Genomic DNA, 27,135 nt, shown 5'->3' on the forward strand with positions numbered 1-27,135 from the left:
AAGGGATCTCTGGAGCACCTGCCACATTTCAACGTCTTATGGAGAAAGTTGTGGGAGACATGAATTTACTGCAAGTGTTAGTTTATTTGGATGACCTGATAGTGTTTGGAAGAACCTTCGAGGAGCATGAAGAAAGACTTCTTAAAGTGCTTGATAGATTAGAGGATTATGGTTTGAAGCTTTCAATTGAGAAATGCCAGTTCTGCAGGACCTCAGTGAAGTATGTGGGTCACATCGTGTCCCAAGAGGGTGTGAGTACTGATCCCGATAAAATAGAAGCCCTCACTACATGGCCATGTCCAAGTAACTACAGAGAACTCAAGACCTTTCTTGGGTTTAGTGGCTACTATCGCAGATTTGTGAAAAACTATGCTACGATTGTAAAACCTCTGAATGATCTTACCAGGGGATACCAGTCCAGCAGGAACAAATCTAAGACCAAGAATAAGGGAAGGTCCCCAAAGCCTCCTGTGCAGAGACACTATGGCCCCTTCGAACCATTTGGGCCACGGTGGGATGAGAGATGTGAAAGGGCTTTTCGAGAAATCATTACTTGCCTAACTCATGCTCCAGTCCTAGTCTTTGCTGACCCAAGCAAGCCATTTATCCTGCATACTGATGCCAGTTTGGAGGGTCTGGGAGCAGTACTGTACCAGGAAGTGGAAGGAAGACGTAAACCTGTAGCCTTTGCCAGCCGAGGACTGTCTGATAGTGAAACTCGCTATCCCACCCACAAGCTGGAGTTCTTGGCCTTGAAATGGGCCATCACTGAGAAATTTCGAGACTACTTATATGGTGCTCAGTTCCAGGTGTGGACAGACAACATCCCACTGACCTATGTGTTAACAAGTGCTAAGCTGGATGCTACAGGGCAAAGATGGGTGGCCGCTTTGGCTAGCTATGACTTCAGCATTCAATACCGATCAGGGAGAAGCAATGTAGATGCAGATGCATTGTCCAGGCGTCCACAGGCACCAGGAGTTGCTGTGATACCCACAGATGGAGTGAGGGCTATTTGCAGTGTGAGTCGCCGGGAGCCAGAGTCCCATGAGAGTCTTCATGGATGTGCTGCAGAAGCTTTGGGCCTGCCCCCTGAATGCGTGCCTTCTGCTTCAGTGAACTATATTGCGTTGGACCAATCTCCTTTGCCCATGCTCAATGCGGCTGACTGGCAGGAAGCCCAGCTGCAAGATATTGGCATTCGTGATACACTACTTGCCAAAAGGGAGGGGCGAAGCCCAGCTGTGGTTGTCCCACCTAACCCGGAGGGTAAACTACTATTGAGAGAATGGACCAAACTAAAACTGATTCAGGGAGTGCTACATCGAGTGACCACAGACCCTTTACAAAAGCAACGAGCACAGCTAGTGCTGCCAAAAGAGTACAGAGCCCTGGCCATGAGGGCCCTGCATGATGACTTTGGACATTTAGGGATGGAGAGGACCCTGGAACTTCTTCGTAGTAGATTCTATTGGCCCCGGATGGCTGAAGATGTTCGTAGGAAATGTGAGACTTGCGCTCGATGTGTTCAAAGGAAAACTCTGCCCACGAGGGCTGCATATCTCAAGAACATCACCAGCACCAAACCTTTGGAACTGGTATGCATCGATTTCTTGTCTTTAGAAGTAGACAAGAGGAATATTGGGAACTTTCTAGTAGTGACTGACCATTATACACGATATGCGCAGGCATATCCCACGCGTGATCAGAGGGCCACCACTGTTGCTCGAGTACTGTGGGAGAAATATTTCTCAGTTTATGGATTTCCAGCCCGGATACACTCGGATCAGGGGTGGGACTTTGAGAGTCATCTTCTGAAGGAGGTGCTGAGGATAGCGGGAATTAAGAAGTCTAGAACAACGCCTTATCACCCGCAAGGTGATCCTCAGCCAGAGAGGTTCAACCGAACCCTATTAGATATGTTGGGGACTTTGCGACCAGAGCAGAAAGCAACCTGGAGCCAACATGTTGCATATCTGGTGCACGCCTACAATGCCACAAAGCATGATGCTACAGGAGTCACCCCATATCTCTTAATGTTTGGACGAGAACCAAGATTACCCATAGACCTGTGCTTTGGTGTATCAGAGGATGGAGATAGCTATGAAACTCATCAGCAATATGTATCCCGACTGAGAGAAAAGCTGCGGGATGCTTATCACTTAGCTACATCTGCGGCTCGGAAGAACGCTGACCGCAACAAACATCGATATGATGCTAGGGTACGTCTGCAAGAACTCCAGCCTGGGGACAGAGTTCTGCTGCGAAATTTGGGTATTGCTGGCAAACACAAGATAGCCGACAGATGAAAGGCAATACCTTACTTGGTGATGGAAAAGCTAGGAGACCTGCCGGTCTACAAGATCAAACCTGAAGAGGGTCGAGGGCAGACAAAGACAGTGCATAGAAACCTTTTGCTCCCTGTGGGGGAATTGGTAGGCACCCCGTATGAGATGGGCCACAACAGGGCAACTGGGCAGAACGAAGGTGCTGGACCAAAGCCGCCCTCCAACGTGGACAGCCAGCCCCCTGCAGCTAACCTACCCCCATGCAGCACATCTGAGAGTGAGTCTGAGGAGGAAGACACAACCATGGTGTATCCTGGGATGGAGACAAGATTTCAGTCTCGATCGGCTGAATCAAAAGAGAGCTCCTCTTCTTCCACCCTAAACCCCATGGCAGAAGTATTTAGGCCCATTCCTGACACCCCTGAGCCACTGGTGGGACCCCCATGTGATGATACACCCAGGTTATTGGACAGTGGAGACATACAGGTGGAGGATGTCCTGGGCATGCAGGGGCCTATGCCAGTAGCCGAGGGACCCTCAAAGGAAACCTCTCCATCCATCGTTCAAGAGGCTGTCCCGCCCACCACGGCAACAGAGATTCTCAATAGACGAGACAGGGTAATAAGACCAGTAAAACGGTTGACTTATGATGCACCTGGGGTAACTAGTGAGGAACCAATATGTTTAGCACACAGGCTTGTGGAAGCTAAAGTGGGCTATCTGAGGCCCTTTGGAGGGAACCAGTGAGTTGTTATAATAGGGAGTGTGATTTGTCGGGACGACGAATTTTCGGCTGGGGGGGAGGATGTAAGCAGAGTCAGGATGAGCTCTACCCTGACATCTGGTGGTGAATTATGGCGAGTGTGGAAAAGAACTCCAGGGGCTGATCTTGTTTGCATAGGCACACCCACTCGCCTGGCATGAAACCACAGCAACTCAAAGTGGTTACTTTGGCTGGTGTGGGATCCCCAGTTTCTCTGTTATTGGGGCAGGAAGAATAAAGTTTTGTTACCCTGATTCTGTGAATCAAGGCCAGTGGAACTGTTGTATGACAGAAGGACTGAGTGAGTCATTCACCATTACCTAAGTAGCATTTGCTTGTCAAGGGGCATGGGTTACAAAAAGCAGTGAATTGAGAGAAGATGGGGACAGGTATTTGTATCTGATGGTATGGCTCCCTCCCCGAGGGGGTTGAAACACCAATTGCACTACCTCCTCTCTCCACTGTTGAATGTCAGAGTTAACTTTGATTCCCTTAGGAGTCTAGTTACAGACTGCTGAGCTGAGTTCACTTTGGGCCAATAGTGCACCAGCACTGGGGCTCCCCTCCTACTAGCTGAAATCACTAAGAGCTGAAATCACAAAAGAGCTAAAGCTATTTAAGAGCAGAGATCACTGAGGCTGTGTTAACTAGTGGGGGAGCCTGAAGCTATGGCTAAGCTAACTTAGCTTAGCGGCTGGTGAGCGGAGCGGAGCGGCTCACAGGTCGGTGAGCGGAGCGGCGCGACTCACAGGTCGGTGAGCGGAGCGGAGCGGAGCAGCTGCCAGAGCAGTTCGTGGGACGGCAGGAGTGGGACTGCGGGTGGAGTGGAGCAGTTCGTGGTGAAGGCTGTGGTGGAACCCCACGGAGAAGCAGCGGGTTGGCCTCGGATCACGTAAGGTGCCCCTTAACACCCTGCTCACCCCCCCCCTTTGAACTCTGGGGCTGCACTGATCATGGACAGAGACTTTGGGGGGGTTGTCGGACTTTTGGGACTTTTGTGATTCTTGGGTTGCTGGACCCAAGAGACTTTGGGATTGGTGGACTTTTGGGACTTTGGCGATTCTTGGGTCGCTGGTTTCAAGAACCAACGGGAGAGGACACGGCCCAATTTGCTGGGGTGGGTCTTCGCTCATGGTTTGGTCTAAGAACTCTAGTTGTGGTGTTTTTCCAATTTAATGCTGATGTTGTTTACCTCATGTTATTAAACATTTTCTGCTACACTCAGACTCCGTGCTTGCGAGAGGGGAAGTATTGCCTCTTGGAGGTGCCCAGGGGGTGGTATGTAATTGTCCCAGGTCACTGGGTGGGGGCTCGAGCCAGTTTTGCATTGTGTTATTGAAACGGAACCCCTAGATACAGAACCCGGCCCTTGTTGCTGCCAACTTAGATGGGCAGAAGGGTTACAAATAATTCAGGCACTGCACATGGGTGTGTGCATCCTCAGCACACATGGTGACAGCTGACCCTCTCTGCCAGGATTTCAGGAAGGGGATTGGTGAGTAAGAGCTCGACTATAGGAGTAAGTTGTACAGCTCTGACTATAGGGGTGTGGCTAAAGCAGTACCACTCCCCTAGTGCGGATGCATTTGTATTGATATAAAAGTGTTTATATTGGTATCGTTTATTCCTGTTTGGGAAGGGGAATAACTATACCAGTATAAGGCACCACTATACTGGTATAACTGTCCACCCTAGAGGTTGCATCGGTATCACTATGTTGGTAAAAACACACACCCTGACTGACATAGTTATGCCAATAAAATGTGTACCTGTACACCAAGCCCAAACATTCCCCAAGAACTAGCTAGTCCTACCAAGTGGAAGTTTTGAAAATGCCAGGAAGGCGCTATTTTCTCTGCAGCAATGGTAGAACCAGTAGTGGAAACACCCTGCCCACTGCTCATCTTTATCTACCACGTGTCCTCCACAGCACCCTCTATCACGCACTCTACCCCAAACACCATTCACAAACATTGCCTCCTACCACACCCACCCATATCTCCTGAAGACCGCAGCTACCCTCTTCCAAACATCACGTATCGCCAAAATCTGCTCCATTGCACCCCCACGTTTATTCACCAGCATCATCAACACCGGACTTCGTAAGGGGAGGGTGTGGAATAGCTGTAAGTCTGCAGAGGCTCAACCCTTCCTTAAAAAAACATTATTTGATGTTGAAGTGCTTAACGCCAAATATTGCCCAGTCTCTACCGTCCCATCTTTGGGGAAGGAGATAGATGGAGAAGCTGGTAGCTATTTATCCAGCATCATAGCAGGTTCTAGTCTGGGGGTTGGGCACCAGTGGTGACATAACAGGTTCCAGTCTGGTGCTGGGCTTCCTTCGGTTCTGAGGCCAGGCTGATCAGGATCATGCTGTTAATTATAGGACAGGATCAGTTGGCCAATTTGGTCATGATGCACTTTTTAGTATCTTTTTATATGATTAACCACGGGTAGTTGCTTTGCTGACTAAAGGTCTGATCCAGTGCCTGCTGAAATCAGGTGGAGGCTTTCCTTTGACTTCAGTGGGCTCTGGATCAAGCCATAAGAGAAGTTGCCCTCCAGAGGATCTAGACATACCTAAATGTTAGTAGTCAGTTACTGGGAATGGAAAATTACATCCTTATGGAAAGATTTGTAACGTGGTGTCCTTCTTTGAGCAATCCAGTCTCTTCTGTTGCTATATATTTGAAAAATGTACCAAAATTCTATCTGGGTGGAAGAGTATCATCACTCAGCTGATGATACACAGCTTATGATGTACATTGCCCTGTGGATCCTGCAAGTTTGGTCTCTCTTCTGGAGGATTTCTTGGATGCTGTCACTGGTTGGATGAACTGGAGCTACCTCATACTCATTTCTGGGAGAGCGGAAGTCTCGATTCTGGGTAGAGGATCTTTTCTACATCCCAAAGAGTTCCCTTGTCTTTGATGTAGAATGTCTCTGCCACCTGAAAGTACAACCATTCCCTGGTCACTGCCTACAGCTCCAGCAATAATTCCACCTCTGAACAGAGAGGGAAGGAGCTGGCCGTGTCAGGGCAGCATGAATAGCTTTCAGCAGCACAGGCAGGCTCTAGGGATAGGGGCGGAGCTGGTGCAACATACCTGCACAAGGTCTGTGTGTTTATGCAGCTTGATGTGGGCCGGGGTGTGGAAGCCCGGGGCAGCTAACAGGAGATAGAGAGGAACAAAATGTCTTTTGTGATAAACAAATCGATTTTAAACTAAAAGAAGAATTTTAGATATAAATTGTCCCCGCTCCCTCCCCACACACACATGTCCCCCTCAGCCAAGGCAGCTGGAGCTTGGTGGAACATAACAACATTTAGAAATATAATAATAATGAAAAAGTCAAACTGAAGCAATTGAGGAATCCAAGAGAAAAAAAGGAGGCAAATGACAGCAAAAAATAATAAATATGGGGCCAACAACGCACAGTCTGAAAAACAGTTCCAGAGTGAAAGTAGATACCTTTTAAATGTGTGGTGCGATGGATTTCCTGGGGGGAAATGGCTCCATACCGTTAAGAAAAGTGTGATCGGCTGCCAAGTGAAGATGCCACAGTAGGATCCCTATAAGCCAGGTTGTGTGGAACATGGATAAGCAGCAGAATGAAGAACAGGAGTACTTGTGGCACCTTAGAGACTAACAAATTTATTAGAGCATAAGCTTTCGTGGACTACAGCCCACTTCTTCGGATGCATATAGAATGGAACATATATTGAGGAGATATATATACACACATACAGAGAGCATAAACAGGTGGGAGTTGTCTTACTAACTCTGAGAGGCCAATTAATTAAGAGAAAAAAAAAAAAAAACTTTTGAAGTGATAATCAAGCTAGCCGAGTACAGACAGTGTGATAAGAAGTGTGAGAATACTTACAAGGGGAGATAGTCAACTATCTCCCCTTGTAAGTATTCTCACACTTCTTATCACACTGTCTGTACTCGGCTAGCTTGATTATCACTTCAAAAGTTTTTTTTTTTTTTTTTTTCTCTTAATTAATTGGCCTCTCAGAGTTAGTAAGACAACTCCCACCTGTTTATGCTCTCTGTATGTGTGTATATATATCTCCTCAATATATGTTCCATTCTATATGCATCCGAAGAAGTGGGCTGTAGTCCACGAAAGCTTATGCTCTAATAAATTTGTTAGTCTCTAAGGTGCCACAAGTACTCCTGTTCTTCTTTTTGCGGATACAGACTAACACGGCTGTTACTCTGAAAGCAGCAGAATGAGGCTCAAAGATGAGGTCACAAATATAGCTAGGACCTGCCGTTAAAAGCTTATACTTAGTCAATTCACCATCTTAGACATAGCAAGTATAAAGAACGCAAAGCAGCCCTGGTTGCTCAAAGCAATGAGCACAGATGCTGCTGTGGTTCGAACAAGCTGCAAATGACATGGAAGCCCTGATAAGAGGGAAGCACAATAACTGAGCCTTGTGGTCATGAGGCAAGATACTATTGCTGCAATGGTCATCACAAATAAAGGCATACCTTCACAATTGGTGTAACTCCAATGAACTGTCACGTTATGTCCAACTGGGAGTTTTCTGTGGAAAGGGCATGCTCAAAAGCAACAAAACTATTCTTAACCTGACTCACTACTTCTAAACAAATCCCTTCAGTGTCTGGAGGGATATCATGCAGGAGGATTGTGACACCAAGCTCTTGCTAGGTAATAGCACCTTTTGTGTCTGTTTAGTGCCCAGTCTGGCTTCTGCTCAGGGTTCTTTCCTGGGTTCCTTATGTTTCCGGGGAAAGAATTTATACCATTCCCAGATCCTGTGTGATAGAAACTGTGTCCCTTCAGTGAAATACTAAATTCAGAAACACAGTGGTGGTGCTAATCCTACCAGGCTAAGAGCATTCTATGAAAGGAGAATGCTTGCATTTACATGTACATGCTTGTAGTAATACAAAATAATTTATTCCCCTTACTTGGCTCTTGCTTCATTCTCAGAAGGGTCTCTGACTTATCTGCAAGTACAGAAATGATCAAGTGCCAGTAGCTTAATACTTGTGCTGAGTCATCAAGTCCCCATATGTGTGCATATCTCTGAATCTCCTACCGTAAAAGTTTTGCTTTCCCACAAGAGCTCTGTAAACATCCTCCGTCTGTTCAGCCAACAGGCACTCCAGCACATAAAGGAGATAGTTTTAAAATAACAGGTCATTGCTTGTAGTGAGTACTCTACAGGTATTTAATAATGTTTGCTATCACTTGTTTTGTTTCCTCATGAGTAGGATTTATGATTTCCAAGCCTGATGTGATCTCCCAGGTGGAACAAGGGCAAGAGTCAGGTGCCCTGACTCCCCAAGACTCCAAGAAAAGAGACATCTTTAGAGGCACCTGAACTGGTGAGAGTTTATTTTATGTTCATTATTTATATGCATTTTTAAGGTCTCCCTCATTGTAGTACTGTATACGGTCTCCCTTCCTATGACTTAGATCAAAAGGATATGTTTCCTTGAGAAACAGGTGCATATACTCAATGCTCCCATGTGGTGGTCAGAATAATATGAATCAGAACCAGAGGACACTAGCCAGGAGACTGATTGCTGAGGGGAATTCCAACAATGACAGCTAGCCAAAAAGTCCAGTCAAAGAGCCTTAAAAATGCAGTCTTGCATCACTCTAGTACAGTAGCTATCTTAGACTTAGATGACATTGATGCATGGAGTTCCAACAAATCCCCAGTGGTCTCTCAGGTCTGTCTCATCTCAAGTTAACCAGTATTGTAAAGTGCTATCATCTATCAGTGGTCCCTTTATCCATCTTTTATCTGAGTGCTCGGAGGGAATCTTGAAGCAGAACTGATCCCCTGTGTGGAAGGGATGCAGAAGATTGAAATCTTGGTTTTCAATCTTAAAAATAATGATAGTTCATTTTATTTTTATTCTAGCAGATGATAGGATCATCACTGAAGAGGTCACTCCTCAGCAGAAAGATCCCAAAAAGACAGAACCATACTGGACATTAGCTGGGAGACCAGCAGGGGATATTGCCCAGAATCCTGACTGTGGAAAAATCTCTGAGAGTCAGGGCAGGTCAGAAAGGAAAGAGGGAAATTCTGTAGGGAAGAACCAGGATAAATTGGTTCGCCATGAAAGAGGTTTGGGGGGACACAAGAGCATCATTGCCCAGGGAGAGAGTCCTAATACGTGTATAGGATGTGGGAAAAGCTTCTGTCTGAGATCAAATCTTATTACACACCAGAAACTCCACATGGGAGAAAAACCTTATAAATGTACTGAGTGTGGGAAAAGCTTCCTTCAGAACTCTAAACTTAGTCAGCACCAGGGTATCCACATGGGAAAGAAACCCTATAAATGTCTGGAATGCGGAAAAGGCTTCACTCTGAGCTCCACACTCATTCGTCATCAGAAAACCCACAGGAGAGAGAGGCCCTACAGATGCACTGAATGTGGGAAAAGCTTCAATAAACACTCAACACTTGCACAGCATCAGAGAATCCACACTGGAGAGAAACCCTTCAGATGTGCAGTATGTGGGAAAAGCTTCAGTCGGAGCTCAACGCTCATTCAGCATGAGAGGATCCACACGGGGAACAAACAGCATAAATGTGCTGAATGCGGGAAGAGATTTAGTCAGAACTCAGATCTGATTGTACATCAGAGAATCCACATGGGTGAGGAACTCCACGATTGTACTGAGTGTTGGCAAAGGCTTAGCTGCAGGTCAATGCTTATTAAACATCAGAGGATCCATACAGGACAGAGACCCTATAAGTGCCCTGAATGTAAGAAAAGCTTCTCCTGGAGCTCAGACCTTATTTGTCACCAGAGGGTCCACATGGAGGAGAATCCCTATAAATGCACTAAGTGTGGGAAAAGCTTCGGTCGGAAATCACAACTCATCCAGCACCAGAAAATGGTGAGTCCTGAGGGTCTGGGCTGACATTCTTCTTACCATCCACTTGACATTTAAAAGCATACTTAACGTAGGTAATTCTTAACAGTTGGAGGAATTTAATTTATGCCACTTTAGAATTTAATTCTCTCCCTTTCTCCAATTTTTTCCTCATTCCCTCTTCCTTAAACAAAACGAGCCCAGAAACCTCCCTGACTCTCTCCGTCTTTTGCAGTCTTTCCCTCTTCTATTTTCTTTGCCGCTTCTCGCTCTCCTTCATTGCATAAAACAAACCCACAAAGCTTTCAGGGGAACCCTGTGCAGATATATGCCTTCCTCGTGTATCCTGCCTCTTACACTCAGGATGCTTTTCACGCTCCCTAATGCTGCTCTATCCTCTGCTACCCAGCTAGTGACTGACCATTAGGGTTGTCAGCTGAGTAGGGAACTCTTCCTGTTTCAGATACAGATGATATTCGAGGAAGTGGCTGTGTATTTCACCCAGGAAGAGTGGGCACTTTTGGATGAAAGGCAGAGAGAACTCTACAGGGGCGTCATGTGGGAGACATTTGAGACTGTGATCTCACTGGGTGAATGATTGTTTTCATTTGGTTAATAAATTCTGCCCAAATATTTAACATATCATGACATAAACTGTTTTCTGTCTCATGAATAGGATTTCTGGTTCCCAAACCTGATGTGATCTCCCAGACGGAACGAGGGGAAGAGCCATGTGTTCCAGATCTCCAGGCCACCAAAAAAAGAGAGGTTCTGAAAGCTACCCAGACAGGTGAAGACTAAGTTGTTGAACCAACTGAGAAATGATCCATGAGTAAAGTATAATGCTGGAATTCCAAGACAGCCATCAGTTAATACAGTAATAATATTTGGTGACCATTATAGTGTTTCACATGTTCAAAGAACATTCATTTAATGAACTGGTGTCAGAGTTATGACTAGAATGTAGGCATTCCTGGATGCTAGCCCTGTGCTTAGTCCTTTAGTCCAATGGGTATTAGGCATCTAAATACCATTAAGGATATGAGCCTTACGGCTTGTCTACGTTACCCACTGGATCGACAGGCAGCGATCAATCCAGCGGGGGTCGATTTATCGCGTCTAGTCTAGACACGATAAATCGACCGCCGAGTGCTCTCCCATCGATTATGGTTCTCCACCAGGGCGAGAGACGCAGGCGGAGTCGACAGGAGAACATCAGCCATCGACTTACTGCAGTGAAGACACCACGGTAAGTAGATCTAAGTACGTCGACTTCAGCTACATTATTCACGTAGCTGAAGTTGCGTAACTTAAATTGATTCCCCCCCCTCCACCCCGAGTGTAGACCAGGCCTAGGTATTCATTACTTTGCTTCAGAATTGGCCCCATCCTTTCTCTAAAGATTTGGTTCCTGATTATCAATCTCATAAATAATTTTTAGATTTGGGATAAATCCTTTGCCATTCTTAGTTCTGGGGTTTGAAATTGTTTCCCCCCCCCAAAGAAATCAAATATATTTTTATTTCAGCAGATGATGAGGTCTTCCTGAGTGAAAATAAGGAGGAGAATTCTCCCCTGAGAATACACAAGACAGAGAGACTGAACATGTGTGCAGACCTTATTAAACATCAGAGATCGCAAATGGGAGAGAGACCATATAGATGTTCTGACTGTAAGAAGAGTTTTAGTCGGAAATCAGATCTTACTCAACATCAGCGAATCCACACCAGGAAAGAAACCCTATACATGTGCTCAGTGTTGGAAAAGTTTCAGCCAGAATTCATCGCTCACTCGACACCAGAGAACCCACGGGGGAGTGAAACCCTATCCCAGACTGAGTGTGCCCACTTATTCCTGTGGAAGATACATTAATAATGCATGAGAGATGGGACAGAAATCAATGAGAGCTGCACTTAATGGGGGCACATGGGCAATGTGTGGCACTGCCAAAAATAAACAGATTAAAAACTACATCATGTGAGGGAAGTGGGGCGGCAGTGATTAGGAGAAGGAGCATGTGCTAAGGTGATTGATCCTTTGGAGATCATTTTGTTGGCAAAATCCTTCCCCAGGAGGAGTGTGTGTTGTGAGAATGGAACACCTGGAATTGATGAGAGATGGATGGGAAGTATAAACCAGAAGGTGAGGGAGCTGGATGCTAAGCACACGGTGCTGAAAGGAGCAGTCATTGTAGAGATCAGGGGATGAGTGTGTAGAGCCAGAAGAGCAATGTGGGTCCTGGGGGATCAAACATTTAGGGATCATTGGGGTTGTAACAATCTTGGGGTTCATTAAATAACAAACCGGTGAATGAGAAAAGAATACAATTTTAATAAAACAAATTGGAGAGCTAATGTGGTGAACTGCACACAGCCATGCGGTGTACCCACCCTCCTGCATCCAGGGCACATCTCCAAATTCCTATGTTCATAATACTGTCCCTTATAAGGGAGCATCTCTAAATTATAATCTTCTACAAACATATCTCTACATCTTCCCTCTTAAAGAGAAATGAATTAACTCATATATATATATAGCTAACAGCTATCTAATAACACATGCATTACATTTCAACCTATGTAGTACATTTCCATAAACCCAATGTGTCACCTACCTAGTAAAGAGAGATTACCAGCATATCACTCTTGATTGAGTTTTTACCACTCACTTCAAATACGCATTCCCCAGGCAGGTTAGCAAGTCTCTATGGTCTTTCAGGACATTTATTTTTCCGTTCTGGTCTTCTCAGTATCAACCTTTCATTACAGTCTGAGTTGTTCTCTTGTTCGTTGGCAGTTTCTCCTTTGTGCATTGATGATAAAGGATCAGTCAGATGGGAAATGCCAGAATCCACATCTACTGTCAATGTGTTGGAACTTTCTGGGATTACTCATAGATCCCTTTGATTACGTCGAAATGTGTCCCCCTGGTCTGTCTGGTCTACATAAGACCTTGGATGCAGCTGTTCTTTAATGGTATCTCTTTGGTCTCAAATATTAGAGGTGTGATTCCTTGGACACACTCCATCACCTGGGCTAAGAGATGGGAGATCACGGGCCCTTTTGTCAAAATAATATTTCTGCTTCCACTTCTGATTTTCTTTCATCTTCTGTATGGTATCATGGTTATGAGATTTCAGTACATTCTCAGTAATTGGTAAATTATATCTGATCCTTCTTCCTATTAACATCAGAGCTGGAGAAAAGCCATTCTCCAGGGGTGTACTTTGATAAACCAGTAATCCTTTATACAAATCATCCCCACTGTCAAAGGTCTTTTTCATAAGGTTCTTTACTGTCTGTATACATCTTTCCACAAATCCATTTGATTGGGGGTAATTTGGATTTGATGTTTTGTGATGAAAATCCCTATCTATGGCAAATTGCCTAAAATCTGCCCTGGAAAGTTGCAGTCCATTATGGCTAAACACTTTATCTGGAATTCCATGTTTGGAGAAGATTCCCTTCATGCCAGCTATCACTGACTTAGTATTGTGCAGTGTGCCAATGTCTGGATGCAGGAAATAATAATCTGTGACTCTTAAATAATCCTTTGGTTCCCAGGTAAATAAATCCGTGCCTACCTCCTCATAAGTCCTTTGTGGAACTGGATGAGGTCTCAGTGGCTCTGCCTGTTGGCATGGCTTGTATTTCAGCATGAAAAGCTGTTTCTGACCACATGAGTAATGTCATGATTGATCCGTGGCCCGCACAGCACCTCTCATGCTTGTTGTTTGCACTTCTCAATTCCTAAATGACCCTTGTGGATCTTCTGTAGAATTTCTTTATGGAGGCTCATTGTAATTACAACCTTACTGCCCTTGGAAATCACCCCACCTATCACAGTAAGCTCATGTTTGCAGTTCCAATACTCTCTTATACTTGGACAGCAACTGCTTATTTCTTCAGGCCACGGTTTAATTATCACTTCTTGAAGGATTCCCAATGATTCGTTTTGCTCCGTTTCCTCTCTTATTTGTTGCAGTTTCCTGTTAGCTGTGGGAATTGACTTTACAATCAAATCTACATAGGCTTGCAGCTCTGTCTCTAAAGTGTTCTCTGGTTTCTCCCTTTGTCTCTGCTTTCAGTTGCAAACACAGGAGTTAACTTCAAAATAACTGCAGTTTCCTTCTCATTCAGCACTTCTGACACGATCTTGAAGTTCCTTAAATTGCAAACCAGTGAATGAGAAAGATATTAAAACTTTAATAAAACAAACTGGACAGCACTTGTGAACTGCTTCACACAGCTCTGCGGAGTTCCCAAACCCCACCCCCACTGCCTCCAGAGCACATCTCCAAATTCCTATGTCCATAATACTGTCCATTATGAGGGAGCGTCTCTAAAGTATAATATTCTACAAACATATCTCTACAAGTGTGGTGTTTGTTTTGAAGGGGAAATAGCTGGGTGCTGTGTTCATAATTAGCTTGGGTATCAGGAGAGTGGAACATAATGAAATAAAAGGGGAAGACTATTTTAAACATCTTGATTACTGTGATTAAGGCCTTGAAAGTGTCCATATATCCTGACTATAATCGCTCCTAGGCTTTTGGTTGCCATTAGATGCGGTGACACCCTACACCCCCATGTTCATCTTTATAAAATGATTGTGTGGTATCCAATGCAAAGTTTGTCATGTTGGGTGTCTTTGGAAGGCTCATGATGCACTGAGCATGGTTGTTATAGTGATGTTATAGTAATTGTTACAGTAAGGTTATAGTAATGTTATAGGTTATAATTTCATGTATATAGTTATGAGGCTGAAAATGTATCCTCATGGCTTAAGGCAAGCTCAGACAAAAACTCTCCAAGAGCAGAGAGGCAGTTCACACCTCATCAGGGCAGGTATGAGACAAACCCAGCTCAGCCTCACAAGAACAAAAGGCACTGGCCTAGGCCGCAACAAAAGAATCTGTTAGACTCTCCAGGGAGTCACCCTCCTTCCTTTGGTCAGTTTGGAACTGCGATGAGGTAATGCTCACCTGACTCTGAAGGGTGGCGGGGGAGGAGTGGGAAGCCAAGAGGGAAGAATGGACATGATAAAAGGGAGAGACATTTGCCATGCTCTCTCTCTCTCTTCCACCTACATCTACGGACACCGCACCATGCGACTGAAGCGCTGATCAAAGGGGAGAGCTTGGCTGAAGAGCAACCAGCCAGCCTGTGGTGAGAAGCATCTAAGTTTGTAAGGACACTGAAAGTGTTAAGATCAGCTTAGAATGTGTTGTAATTTTATTTCATTTGACCAAATCTAACTTGTTATGTTTTGACTTATAATCACTTAAAATCTATCTTTATAGTTAATAAATCTGTTTGTTTATTCTACCTGAAGCAGTGTGTTTGGTTTATAGCGTATCAGAGACTCTCCTTGCCATAACAAGCCTGGTACATAACTATTTCTTTGTTAAATTGACAAACTCATATAAGCTTGTAGCGTCCAGGGGGCATAGCTGGACACTGCAAGAAGGAGGTTCCTAGATTTGTGTCTGGGACCGGAGATATTGGCTAGTGTCATTCGGTTGCACAATCCAAGGAACAGCTTACATGCCGGAGGCTGTGCATGAACAGCCCAGGAGTGGGGGTTCTCACAGCAGAGCAAGGTAAGGCTGGCTCCCAGAGTCAAGGATTGGAGTAACCTAGCAGATCACCGGTCCGGATAACACCAGAGGGGAATGTCACAGATGCCCAGATCCTACACCCAATAGTTTGGTATTTTTCATAACACTTTAGTTTGTGGTGTTAAGTTTGCAATGTCTACTCAGATGCAATAAGAACTCTTTCTTCAATATTCTGTGTTGCTTAATCCTTGGTGTTAGAGTCTGATTTCAGATGTCATGTTTAAAAAGTGCTCTGGAACATCCTCTTAAGGAATCCCAAGGAAAACAGTTGTTCTCTGGGTGAATGTCAAATTTCTTCGAGATCTCTTGGGGACAATGAAAGGTTCCATTATTGGAGAAGTCCTGCAGGCATAGAATTCCTCTTCATGCCTCTATTAATATTGACAGTATATCCTCACCTCGTGTACTGTGTTTGAATTCTTCATCATCAAAAAGAGAGCAGCAACAGAAATGTAACAGAGAAGGACAGCAGGACTGATTAGATTCATCGAAGTGGTGATTGGAAGGTAAGGTCTCACATGAGTAGATATTAAAAGGACTCAGACTATTAATCTTGGAAGAAGAGTAAGATATATAGGATGAAGGCCATACAGGTGCCCTTTTCCCCCCCTTCACATTTGTAAGAAGATGGGGACATTTGGATTACTGGACTCTACTCTCCTGACACCAGCACCTTAATCTTAACCAGAGATTGCCAGAGTTAAGGGGAGAAACTTCTAAAGGAAACTTCCTTATAAGAGCTCTTCATCAAGCCCCCAGTTCCTTGTACTATTTCAAAAGCTAGAGACAGATTCTGGGAGACCCAGACATAAGCCCATGTGTCTCTTCTTTTAAAGTTGGAGCCCCTATTACTACTGTAATATACATAATAATGAATATGAGGCTGCAAAGCAGGGGAAATGTTCTGCCCCTATTTGTTGGTTAAAGAATCATAAGAAAAGAATCAGTCCTGAGGCTCCGAGCACTAGGACTATTCAGAAGCCTGAGATAAATCCCTTTCGTATTCTTCAGAGGTTTTTCCTTGCTTAGACAACACAATGAGACTGGGAATGCTAAGATAGCACCAGCTGGTTTATCTCAGTCTTATTCCACTTCTCCCCTCCAAAACCCTTGCATCAGGCCAGCAACGAGCGTACATACTCAGGGGGACCAGGCAAGCTTGGACAGCATGCGCTGAAGCCCACGCCGCTGGATCTTCACTGCTATTTTTACCTGTGCTTACTAAATTAAAGCTTGTGCAGGTATGCCTACATTGCTGCAATCAAATGGCAGTAGACATAGACATATCCATAGAGTCAGCTGGCAAACAAACACTGGGTGACTGCAGAGAAGGAGTCTTAGGCCTGGATCTGAGAGCAGCTGCAGCACATTCACTCCAGTCTTTCAGGCTGACAGGTTTATCCCTTGAGAGGAGAAGCCCTGCCCAGCACATGGGCTACAAGGACAGAGACTTGGTGACCAATAAGACCAGGACGCCTAGGTACAAGATCCCACAGCAGTCAGGTATCAGTCACCCACACAAAGGGGAGAAGAGACCATTAATCTGGGGCACAGGCTGGAGAGGCAATTTGGAGAGTGTTATCAGTTGAGTTAGAGCTTTCCTGCTGGTTGGGTGTCTGGGGTTTGTTACTTTAGGCTCCCATGGGTCTCCTTTGAAGCAATTTACCAGTGATGGCCCCTTTAATGGTTGTTGTGAGTATGTCCCTACCCACTAGGTGGGTGGCAACAGTGCTAGAGTCAATCTGCCTGTTGAAATCATTACTGGGGGAATTCCTGCCCCCAAAGGCTGGAGAAGGGGTCTCCCCTTTGGCAAATATGGTGGGAATTAGAGACAACCTGGCAAACAGGAGTGCCTCCACCACAAGTACTATCACAAACAGGATTTGGGGAGCTCAGGGCAGAACCCATGAGATGATGGATACCGGTGGGCTCATTTACATAAGTGGCCAGGGGTGGCTCTGCGGTGGCCTGCCTCAGCTTCCCCTCTTGGTTCCTCAATAACAGCTCTTCCTGGGGTCTGATTTTAATAACATAAAGTTCAAAATAAACACAAGCAGTCTTTCATCCAACCTTAACCGGGTCACTGCCCCTCCTCCCTGAGATACTGTCCCTTCCTCTGGTCTCCGAGAGTCTGGAGAAGAAACAAGTCCTGGCCCACCTTCTTTGCCTTCGCTCCTTTTTTTTCTTCCTGAAGATGATGGCAAGTTTGAAAACCCCAGCCGTAAACCATCCCCTTCCAGCCCCTATAGTTTGGGAAAACTTGTCTCTGATTCTGATTATTCCCCATAGCTGCCACCAAGCTGCTTTGCATAAAAGGGGGCATGGCTTATTCACTTTCCTCCAATGGGAGCCGGTGCTAATTTGCATATCAAATAGGATCAGTAAGGATGCATGTCTGTCATTATATCTGAGGAAAATCTTGTTACGTATAAATCTGGTCATTGCTATGGTATCTCTACTGTTATCTCTAGGGTTAAAAATCCTGTTGGTAAGAGCGAAAGAAAGTCTCCTTGATATTAATGTATATGTTCTACTTTTGGTACAGTTACTCTGGGAAGCATAGTTTGTGTAATTAGAGATCTTAATGTTTTTAAAGGGTTTTTTCTGTCAGGATTGGGCTGGGGACTCGTGTCAGATATCTTAATTTGGCTGCTTTGAGAGATGGTTATTGCTGATTTTTCTGTTGTTTAGATGTTTGGTTTAATTTGTATCTGTGAATTATGAAAGGAATGTAATCTGCTCTCTGATTTGCTGTTGCTTGGTTACCAATCTTGAATCTGACTAAAGCCTAGGAGTTTTATCTCTAAGGTCTTTCGGATTGTTGTTTGGTGGGGAGTGAGGTGGTAGAGTTAGGAAGAAAAGTACAATGCAAGGTCTGTGCTAGCACCAAAGCAGTAGAGGCAGCATCAAGAAGAGATGTCTGGGGAACCCAAATATTGCTGAGTTTTGACTTGTAAGGAGCTAAATAATTCATTGTGGCAGGTGGGCTGTATGTGGCCAGAAAGGCCATTGCTATCTCACTTTTTTTCTTTTCTTTTTAAAGAAAGTTTCTAGAGCTAATGGATCTAAAGAAACCCTTGAAAATGTGACCCTGGTGTAACCGATGCAGACTGCCTGGAACAATAGCTCTGTGAGGGGTGAATTTCCTCAATTGTCTCAATGATGTGTGAATTTCTTTGCCCCCTGCCAACACCAGCCCACCTGGAGAAGAGCAGAGCAGGGTAAGTCCTTCTGCACAGGCAGCCACTGGGATGGATTTGTGGCTCCCTGTGATCCTGTTCCTGTCTCTCTGCAGGATGGGGTCTGAGAGACAGGGCCAGCTCCAGGCACCAGCAAAGGAAGCAGGTGCCTGGGGCGGCCAATAGAAAGGGGCAGCAGACCATCTGTTGTTGGAGCAGCATGTCCGGGTCGGCGGCAGCAGCAGTTCGGCGGCGGGTGCTTCACTCCTCTTCGGCGGCACTTCAGCAGCAGCTCAATCAAGTTTTTCTTTTTTTTCCTTTTTCCCTATTTTTCGCCACTTGGGGAGGCAAAAAAGCTGGAGCCGGCCCTGCTAAGAGAGGACCCCTGCAACCATTCCTGCTGCTCCTGAAAGGGTGAGGTGGGGTGGGGCGGGGTCTGTTGCCGCTCCTTGGGACAGAAATTTGCCCCATGGCATTGCTGCCTTTCTGGTGGGGAAAAGGGGGGTGGTTTCCTTCCAGTTCTGTTCTTTGTGTGAGTACAACCAGAGTATGAAGGCTGAGGAATGGGGCTGGACCACTACAGGGCCCAGGATTGCCTTTATCTGGCCAAGTCTGTGTTTGGGGAGGAGTACGTTAATTCTCTAACGCTGTGGATTTGCTCAGTTGCCACCATTGGTGCTCAGCCTTCAGTGGAGCCGAGACAGAAAAGACACTATTTGCAATGGGGGAATTAATGCATTTTAAAAAAACCTTGAGGTGCAAATACCACAGTGGTTCTCAAACTTCATTGCACCATCACCCCCTTCTGACAACAAAAATTACTACATGACCTCAGGGAGAGGGACCAACGCCTGAGCCCTGCTGCCCCAGGTTGGGGACCAAAGCTAAAGCCTGCCACCTTGGTCAGAGCCAAAGTCAAAGCCCATGTGCTTCAGCCACGCTGCCCAGGGCTGAAACCAAAGCCTGAGCTCTGTCACCCAGGGCTGCAGCCTTTGGGGTTTGGCCACAGGTGGTGGGGCTCGGGCTTCGGCCCCGTACCACGGCAAGTCTAATGCCTGCCCTGGTGACCCCATTAAAACGGGGTTGCAACCCACTTTGGGATCTTGACCCACAGTTTGAAAACTGCTGAAATAACAGCTGTGCCTGTTAACTCTAGCATTTGCATTTCTACAGCTACAGCAGTGGCTGCAATCCAGAGAATCACCAGCCTAGGCCAGGCCTGAAATCTTTTGTCTAGTTAAAAGCTCCTTTGTCTATCTATTCATGAATGAATGCAAGTATGAAAACCCCCAGTTGTAAATGGTTCCCTTCCATTCCTCATACTTCGGTAAAGTTTGTCTCTGATTTTGGAGGTTCAGGGTTATGTCTCCAAGGCCCCCCACTAAGCACTTATATTTGGGAGGAGCTGTTTCTTATTCAGGGTCCTCAAATGGGAGCAAGTCCTAATTTGCATACCACAGGGAACCATTAAATATGCCTTTTGACATTATTTTTGGGGAAATACTTGTTAAGAATGAATCACGTTGTTATTTAATTTCCAGTGTTATCCATCAGTTTGAACTACTGTTGGGGGGAGAAAGAGAGGGAAAGATGGAGTCAAGTCACCCTGAGCTTAGTAGATATCATCCAGGTTTGGGCAGTCACTCTGGGCAGGGTAATTTGTGTTACTATAGCTCTTTTAGTATTTGTTTAACAGGGTTTTCTACATTTGTAGAAGACCCTTATTTGGTTAGTTTGAAAGAAAAGAATTGTTGTTCTGGGGAGGGTCTTTGTTTTTTAGTGTTGTGTATGTTTTTTTTTTTTTAAGTTGGTCTCTGACTTGAAAGAGCAGTATGGTGTGATCTGATCTATGAGTTAGTGGTGGTTAATCTAAGTCTTAGAGATTTTTTAGTTCAGGCTTTTGGCTGTAGGGAAGGAGCAGATATGGAACAACTTAGAAAAATAGGAGCAGTCTTAACCTCTGAAAAGGTGTGTTGGACAGGTGTACTATATGTGAGGAGAGAGGTCCTTAGAATCTCATCTTTCAGTTTTTTTGTAAAGTAAGGTTTTAGTATTTGTGATTTTGAAGACAGCTTTGGAGACATGACCCTGGTGTAACTGATATAATGATACTCTGCAGACTGCCTGAAACAATAGCTCTGCGAGGGGTAACATTCCTCAATTGTCTTAATTGCATGTGAATTTCTTTGCTCTCAAGGCATTACCAACATGAGCTGGGCCAAGGACTCTGTGTGAGGCAGAAGGAGAGAGGAGCAGGCCAAGTGCTTCCACACAAGCAGTTACTGGGATGGATGTTTGGGAAGTACTGTGATGCGGTTCTGCCTCTTTGTGAGGTGAGGTCAGAAAGGACCCCTGCTGCTACTCTTGCTGAGTATTGCCAACCCCAAATCATGAGTCAGGTGCACCAAAAATCATGAGATGGGCTTTAAAATCATGATTATATAAAAATATTGGATTTGGAGTTCTGATTATTTGCCTTCTGCTGTTTGAGCCTTTAGGGTGCTGCTACTGAAAGGACTGCAGGTATATATGTGTGTCTGCTGCCATGCTTTGGTGAGAAAGTGGTCCCATGTCACCACCTCTCCGGGTGGAGGAGAGGACCTTCTTCCAATATTATTCCAAGTGGGGCCAGAGCGTAAGAGCCAGAGGATGGGGAAAGGCCAAAGTGGGGCCCCAGATTGTCTTAATCGGGTCATGGCTGTGGGTGGGTGTACAGGGAGCAGCAGCAGATTAATTCACTCTGAGATAGAGTCAGGAACGAAAGCACTTGGTGATGGAGTGGGGGATTCCAGCTTCTCCTCTTTAGTTTGGATCCCTATAATGTGTTCATGGCAGTTCCTCTCACTGGGCTGAGGTCACTAGCACCATCACCATCACCAGCCATTAGAAGGGCTTCTCTAGACTGGGTATTTGCTTTTTGAAACCTCAAGGTGAGCTTTCCCAATTAGGGCTGTCAATTAAGTGCAGTTAACTCAAGCATTAACTTAAAAAATATTAACTCAATTAAAAAAAAATAATCGTGATTAAGCAGAATTTTAATTGCACTGTTACACAACAATAGAATACCAATTGAAATGTATTATAAAAAAATGTGGATGTTTTTCTTATTTTCAAATATATTGATTTAAATTACAACACAGAATACAAAGTGCACAGTGCTCACTTTATATTATTTTTTATTACAAATATTAGCACTGTAAAAAAGACAATCTCTTTCTCGTGAAAGTGCTATTTACAAATGTAGAATTTTTTTTGTTACATAACTGCACTCAAAAACAAAACACTGTAAAACTTTTGAACCTACCAGTCCACTCAGTCCTATTTCTTGTTCAGCCAGTCATTAAGACAAACAAGTTTGTTTACATTTACGGGAGATAACGCTGCCCACTTCTTATTTACAATGTCACCTGAAAGTGAGAACAGGCACTCACATGGCACTTCTGTAGCTGGCATTGCAAGTTATTTATGTGCCACATGTGCTAAACATTTGTATGTCCCTTCATGCTTTGGCCACCATTCCAGAGGACATACTGATGTAATCAAAAATAATAATATAAAGTGAGCACTGTACACTTTGTATTCTGTGTTGTAATTGACATTTTCAAATATATTGATTTCAAAAATATACAAAAATATTTAAGTAAACAGTATTCTCTTCTTGTTTAAACGACTGGTTAAAACTGCAATTAATAGTGCCTATCAACACTAGTGCTTGCACTGTTACAACAATGGCTGTAAAGCAGCGGATCTCTGATTCTGATTATTCTCCATAACTACCACCCAGCCCCCTTTGCATAAAAGGGGGCATGGCTTATTCTGTTTCCTCCAATGGGAGCAGGTGCTAATTTGCATATCAAATAGGACCATAAGGATGAATGTTTGCCATTATATCTGAGTAAAGTCTTTTTAAGTATAAATCTGGTCATTGCTATAGTATCTCTACTGTTATCTCTAGGGTTGACAATACTGTTGGTAAGAGCGAAAGAAAAGTCTCCTTGATATTAGCACATATCTTCTAGTTTTGGTGCAATTACTCTGGGCAGCATTGTTTGTTTAATTACAGCTTCTTTAATGTTTTTAAAGGGATTTTTTGTTGGATTTGGGCCGGGGACTTAGTGTCAGATATCTTCATTTGGCTAGTTTGAAAGATGGTTATTGCTGATTTTTCTGTTTCTGCTGTTTAGATGTTTGGTTTAATTTGTATCTGTGAATTATGAAAGGAATGTAATCTGCTCAGTGATTTGCTGTTTGTTGGTTACCAAAGTTGAGTCTGACTAAAGGCTAGGAGTTTTCCCTCTAGGGTCTTTCAGATTGTTGTTTGGTGGGGAGTGAGGTGGTAAGGTTAAGAAGAAAAATACAACGTAAGATCTGTGCTAGGGCAAAAGCCAAAGAAGTAGAAGCAGTATCAATCTCTGAAGAGGTGTCTGGAGGCACCCAAATAATGCTGAGTTTTGACTTGTAAGGAGCTAATTAATTCATTGTGGCAGGTGGGCTGTATGTGGCCAGAAAGGCCATTGCTATCTCACTTTTTTCTTTTCTTTTTAAAGGAAGTTTCTAGAGCGTGTGGACCATTGCTCAGTTGCCACCATTGGTGTTGGACTGGTGAGCTGTATGTGGGGAGAGAGATCCTTGGAATCTCACCTTTCCGTTTTTTGTAAAATAAGATTTTAGCACTTGTGATTTTGAAGACAGCTTTGGAGACATGATCCTGGTGTAACTGATGTAAGGATAAAACAACAAGGAGTCCTTGTGGTATCTTAGAGACTAACAAATTTATTTGGGCATAAGCTTACAGGTGGGCTCTATGTGGCCAGAAAGGCCATTGCTATCTCACCTTTTTCTTTTCTTTTCAAATATGTTTCTAGATTCCTGGATCTAAAGAAACCCTTGAAAATGTGACCCTAGTGTAACTGATGCTGATGAGTCTGCAGACTGCCTGGAACAATAGCTCTGTGTGGGGTGAATTTCCTCAATTGTCTCAATGGTGTGTGAATTTCTTTGCCCCCAGCCAACACCAGCCCACCTGGAGAAAAGCAGAGCAAGGTAAGTCCTTCCGTACAGGCAGCCACTGGGATGGATTTGTGATTAAGTACCGGGGCTCCTGTGATACTGTTCCTATCTCTCTGCACGATGGAGTCTGAGAGGACCCCTGCAACCATTCCTACTGCTCCTGAAAGGATGAAGTGGGGTGTGGTAGGGTCTGTTGCTGCTCCTTGGGACAGAAATTTGCCCCACCCCACTTCTGCCTTTCTGGGGAAAAGGGGGGTGGTTTCCTTACAGTTCTGTTCTTTGTGAGAAGAAGTGTGAAAGCCAAGGAATGGGGCTGGGCCACTACAGGGCCCAGGATTGCCTTTATCTGGCCAAGTCTGTGTTTGGAGAGGAGTACATTAAAATCTCTAAAGCTGTGGATTTGCTCAGTTGCCACCATTGATGCTCAGCCTTCAGTGGAGCTGAGACAGGAAAAGACACTATTTGCATTGGGGGAGTTTATGCCTTTTTGAAATCTTGAAGTGTAAATAGCAGCAGTGCTTGTTAACACTAGCCGTTGCACTTCTTCAGTTACAGCAGTGGCTGTAATCCAGAGAATCACCAGGCCTGAAGTCTTTTGTCCAATTAAAAGCTACTTTGTCTATCTACTCATGAATGAATGCATGTGTCAGGGGGTCCTCCCCACTCTGAATTCTGGGGTACAGATGTGGGGACCTGCATGAAAGACCCCTAAGCTTATTTCTACCAGCTTAGGTTAAAAACTTCCCCAAGGCACAAATTCTTCCTTGTCCTTGGATGGGTACTGCTGCCACCACCAAGTGAGTTAGACAAAAATTCAGGAAAAGGACCATTTGGAGTTCCCATTTCCCTAAAATATTCCCCCAAGCCTTTTCACTCCCCTTCCTGGGAAGGCTTGAGAATAATATACCAACCAAATAGGTTAACAAGGTGAGCACAGACCAGACCTTTGGGTTTTTAGGAGACTAAAAACCCATCAGATTCTTAAAAAACAGAACTTTATTATAAAGAAAAAAGTAAAAGAAGCACATCTGTAAAGTCAGGATGGAAAGTAATTTTACAGGTTAATAAGATTCAAAACACAGAGGGTTCCACTCTAGGCAAAACTTTAAAGTTACAAAAAAACAGGAATAAACCTCTCTCTTAGCATAGGGAAAATTCACAAGCTAAAACAAAAGATAATCTAACGTATTTCCTTCCTATTACTTACAATTTGTAACTTAGATGCTTAGTTCAGGTATGGCTTTGGGAGGTGTATTTTCCCTGCCCTGATTCCTTGCTGACCTGGAGGAAACACACAGAGAGACAAAACAAAAACCTTCCCCTACAGATTTGAACGTAACTTCTTTCCCCATTGGTCCTTTTGGTAAGGTGCCAACTAGGTTAATTGAATTGATTAACAGGTAAGGGGATTCTGTACCTCTGGCCAAGAGGGATTTTATATTACTGCATACATAAAGGTTGTTACTCTTCCCTTTATATTTATGATAACATGTATGAAGACCCCAGTTGCAAATGGTTCCCTTCCAGTCCTCTAATTTTGGAGGTTAAGTGCCATGTCGCCAAAGCCTCCCACCAAGCACCTGTGTTTGGGAGGAGCTGTGGTTTATTCAGTGTCCTCCAATGGGAGCAAGTGCTAATTTGCATACCACAGATGACCATTAAATACACCTTTTGACATTATTTTGGGGAAAATACTTGTTAAGAATTAATCATATCGTTATTTAATTTCCAGTGTTATCCATCAGTTTGAATTACTGTTGGGGGAAGAGACAGAGGGAGAGCTGGAGTCGAGTCATCCTGAGCTTAGTAGATATCATGCAGGTTTGGGCAGTCACACTGGGCGGTGTAATTTGTGTAGCTATAGCTCTTTTAGTATTTGTTTAACAGGGTTTTCTGCCTTTGTAGAAGATCCTTATTTGGTTACTTTGAAAGAAAATAATTGCTGTTCTGGGGTGTCTTTGTTTTCTTGTGTTGTGGCTCTGTCTTTTTAAATTAGTCTCTGTTGGGGAGGTATATGGGGAGAAGGTCCTTGGTATCTCACTGTTCATTCTTTTCTAAGGTAAGTTTCTAGTACTTATAGCTGTAAAGAAATCTTGGGAGACATGTGTAACAATGCAGTTCTGGCAAGACCCATCTGAGTGTGCCAATTCAGGACAAATTGCTTAAAACAGGGCAGTTACAGCCCTAGGCTGGGGTTTTTCCACCTCTAAGGCTAACCAAACCAGCCAGTCAAAGAGGACTTTGGTCTCCCCCCACTGGCTAACCACAAGTCACACAAGCAATTCCCTTAGACACTCCAGTTTCCCAGTATCACCACCAGTGCTACTTGTTATGGGGACAAATGTTTATGAAAATCAATACCCCATTAAAAGGAAAAAGGTTCTCCTGATCCCAAAGGATCAAGCCCCAGACCCAGGTCAATATACAAATCAGATCTTACCCACAAATCATGCTGTTGCCAATCCTTTAGAATCTAAAATCTAAAGGTTTATTCATAAGAGGAAAAAGATATAGATGAGAGCTAGAATGGGTTAAATGGAATCAATTACATACAGTAATGGTAAAGTTCTTGTATCAGTGATGAAATAAACTGCAGGTTCAAAATCAAATCTCTGGAATACATCCCCAGCTGGGATCGGTCATCAGTCCTTTGTTCAGAGCTTCAGTTTGTAGCAAAGTTCCTCCAGAGGTATGAAGGAGAATTGAAGACAAGATGGAGACAAGGCATCCGCCTTTTATAGTCTTTTCCAGGTGTAAGAACACCTCTTTGTTCTTACTGTGGAAAATTACAGCAAAATGGAGTCTGGAGTCACATGGGCCAGTCCCTGCATACTTTGCTGAGTTGCAAGGTGTATTTGCCTTCTCTCAATGGGTCAATTGTATAGCTGATGGTCCTTAATGGGCCATCCAGCAGGCTAGGCAGAGCTAACATCAACTTGTCTGGGATATTTTCCAGAAGCACAGCATAAGTTTGAAGTACAGACAGTATAAAGCCAATATTCATAACTTCAACTACAAAACTGATACACACATATAGACAGCATAATTATAACCAGCAGTCCACAACCTTGTCTTAGACACCTCGTTTGACCCCCTTTTATACAAGATTTGGTACCACTACAAGACTTTGGTTGCAACCATGTTCTATATGGTCCCAGATTATATCAATAACGTCACAACATGATCCTGGTGTAACTAATGGACAGTGCTTCTATATCGTGATGCCAACTTTTCCCAACCTAGTGCTAAAAATTTCCCAACTCTGGTGAAAAATTCCCAGATAAAATTTTTTACAGTGCTTCTATATCCTGTGAAATTTCCCCAAATCTGGGAATTTGTGAGTAAAATGTTTGAATGAAAAGTCCCAATTTCCCAAGTTGAAACATTTTACTC

At 44.1% G+C, this 27,135-nt stretch overlaps 1 protein-coding gene and 2 non-coding genes across 3 annotated transcripts; all 3 read left to right on the forward strand.

The window, feature by feature from the left end:
* Positions 1 to 9,201: 9,201 nt before the first annotated feature.
* LOC128842810 (zinc finger protein 436-like) lies at positions 9,202 to 11,856 on the forward strand. Its single transcript, XM_054039006.1, has 4 exons — positions 9,202 to 9,957; positions 10,610 to 10,723; positions 11,115 to 11,182; positions 11,462 to 11,856. The coding sequence occupies exons 1-2, from the start codon at positions 9,289 to 9,291 to the stop codon at positions 10,634 to 10,636; spliced, it is 696 nt and encodes a 231-aa protein (XP_053894981.1). The 5' UTR covers positions 9,202 to 9,288; the 3' UTR covers positions 10,637 to 10,723; positions 11,115 to 11,182; positions 11,462 to 11,856.
* Positions 11,857 to 20,394: 8,538 nt separating this feature from the next.
* Positions 20,395 to 20,455, forward strand: LOC128830725 (U7 small nuclear RNA). The gene has a single exon (XR_008443666.1). It is a non-coding gene; the product is annotated as a U7 small nuclear RNA (small nuclear RNA).
* Positions 20,456 to 25,595: 5,140 nt separating this feature from the next.
* On the forward strand, positions 25,596 to 25,657 carry LOC128830723 (U7 small nuclear RNA). Its single transcript, XR_008443665.1, has one exon. It is a non-coding gene; the product is annotated as a U7 small nuclear RNA (small nuclear RNA).
* Positions 25,658 to 27,135: the final 1,478 nt, after the last annotated feature.

Source organism: Malaclemys terrapin, chromosome 1 (assembly GCF_027887155.1).
Source record: "Malaclemys terrapin pileata isolate rMalTer1 chromosome 1, rMalTer1.hap1, whole genome shotgun sequence".
In the NCBI taxonomy this organism is placed as follows: domain Eukaryota; kingdom Metazoa; phylum Chordata; order Testudines; family Emydidae; genus Malaclemys; species Malaclemys terrapin.

What these genes read in the sequence shown, in the direction of transcription:
- LOC128842810 (XM_054039006.1), top strand. Translation starts at nt 9,289, where the DNA reads ATGGGAGAAAAACCTTATAAATGTACTGAGTGTGGGAAAAGCTTCCTT. An exon ending in TCATCCAGCACCAGAAAATG is followed by an intron (nt 9,958 to 10,609) that starts GTGAGTCCTGAG and finishes TCTCATGAATAG; the next exon opens with GATTTCTGGTTCCCAAACCT.